This window comes from Myotis lucifugus, unplaced genomic scaffold (assembly GCF_000147115.1).
Source record: "Myotis lucifugus unplaced genomic scaffold, Myoluc2.0 scaffold_282, whole genome shotgun sequence".
Taxonomy (NCBI): domain Eukaryota; kingdom Metazoa; phylum Chordata; class Mammalia; order Chiroptera; family Vespertilionidae; genus Myotis; species Myotis lucifugus.
In genome coordinates this window covers 1,514,501-1,515,107 of record NW_005871330.1, presented here as the reverse complement: position 1 = coordinate 1,515,107, position 607 = coordinate 1,514,501, and the positions used below count along the sequence as shown (strand labels likewise).

General features: G+C 72.7%; 1 protein-coding gene across 1 annotated transcript in view; it reads right to left on the bottom strand.

Moving 5' to 3' along the window:
- The window catches only part of DNAH9 (dynein axonemal heavy chain 9), a gene marked incomplete at its 3' end in the record, with an annotated part of 116,581 nt that extends 116,189 nt beyond the window's left edge, over nt 1-392 (bottom strand). The window contains 6 exon segments of the mRNA XM_006109816.1: nt 5-49; nt 52-120; nt 122-175; nt 178-219; nt 221-253; nt 255-392. Coding sequence (XP_006109878.1) covers nt 5-49; nt 52-120; nt 122-175; nt 178-219; nt 221-253; nt 255-392 — 381 coding nt within the window.
- Between the last annotated feature and the right edge of the window lie 215 nt (nt 393-607).

Here is a 607-nt window from a genome sequence, read left to right as displayed (position 1 = left end):
GCGCGGCGGGCAGGTCCCCGCAAAGCACTGCGCCGCGGAAGGCTGTGGGGGCCCCGGCGGCTCGGGCCTGGTGCGCAGGAAAAAAGAAGCCCCTTGGCGCGAGGAAGGGCCGGACTCGGGGTCCCGCGTCCAGCCCCGGACACAGCGCCAGGCCCCCGGGGCCCGGGCCGCACCACCAAGCAGCGGCCGCGGCCCCTCGGCAGCATCGCGGCCCAGGAAGGGCGTGGAGCAGCTGCTCCGCCTCGGCCGTGCCCCGCGCAGCGCTCCCAGGCCCCGGCAGCCGGCCGCAGGCTCCGGGCCACGCAGGCCCCCAGGAGTCGCAGTCGCGGGTCCACGCCGGGTTCCAGGTCCGCGTTCTCTGACGGCGCCGCCGGTTCCGCCGCGCTCGGCATCCCGCGCTAACTCAGGCTGCGGCGGTTTCCCTGGCGACGGGGACGCGGCCGGGACTCCCTCCTCTACTCCCCTCCTATTGGGCTCCTGGCCCCTGGCCCCGCCCCTTTCAGTCTAATAAGGTAGGAGAGGGAGAAGGGGTGGGATCGCGTCGCTGTTGCTAAGAGACCAGCTACGCTCCTATGCTGTGTTTGGTCTTTTGGATTGTAGGTGCTCC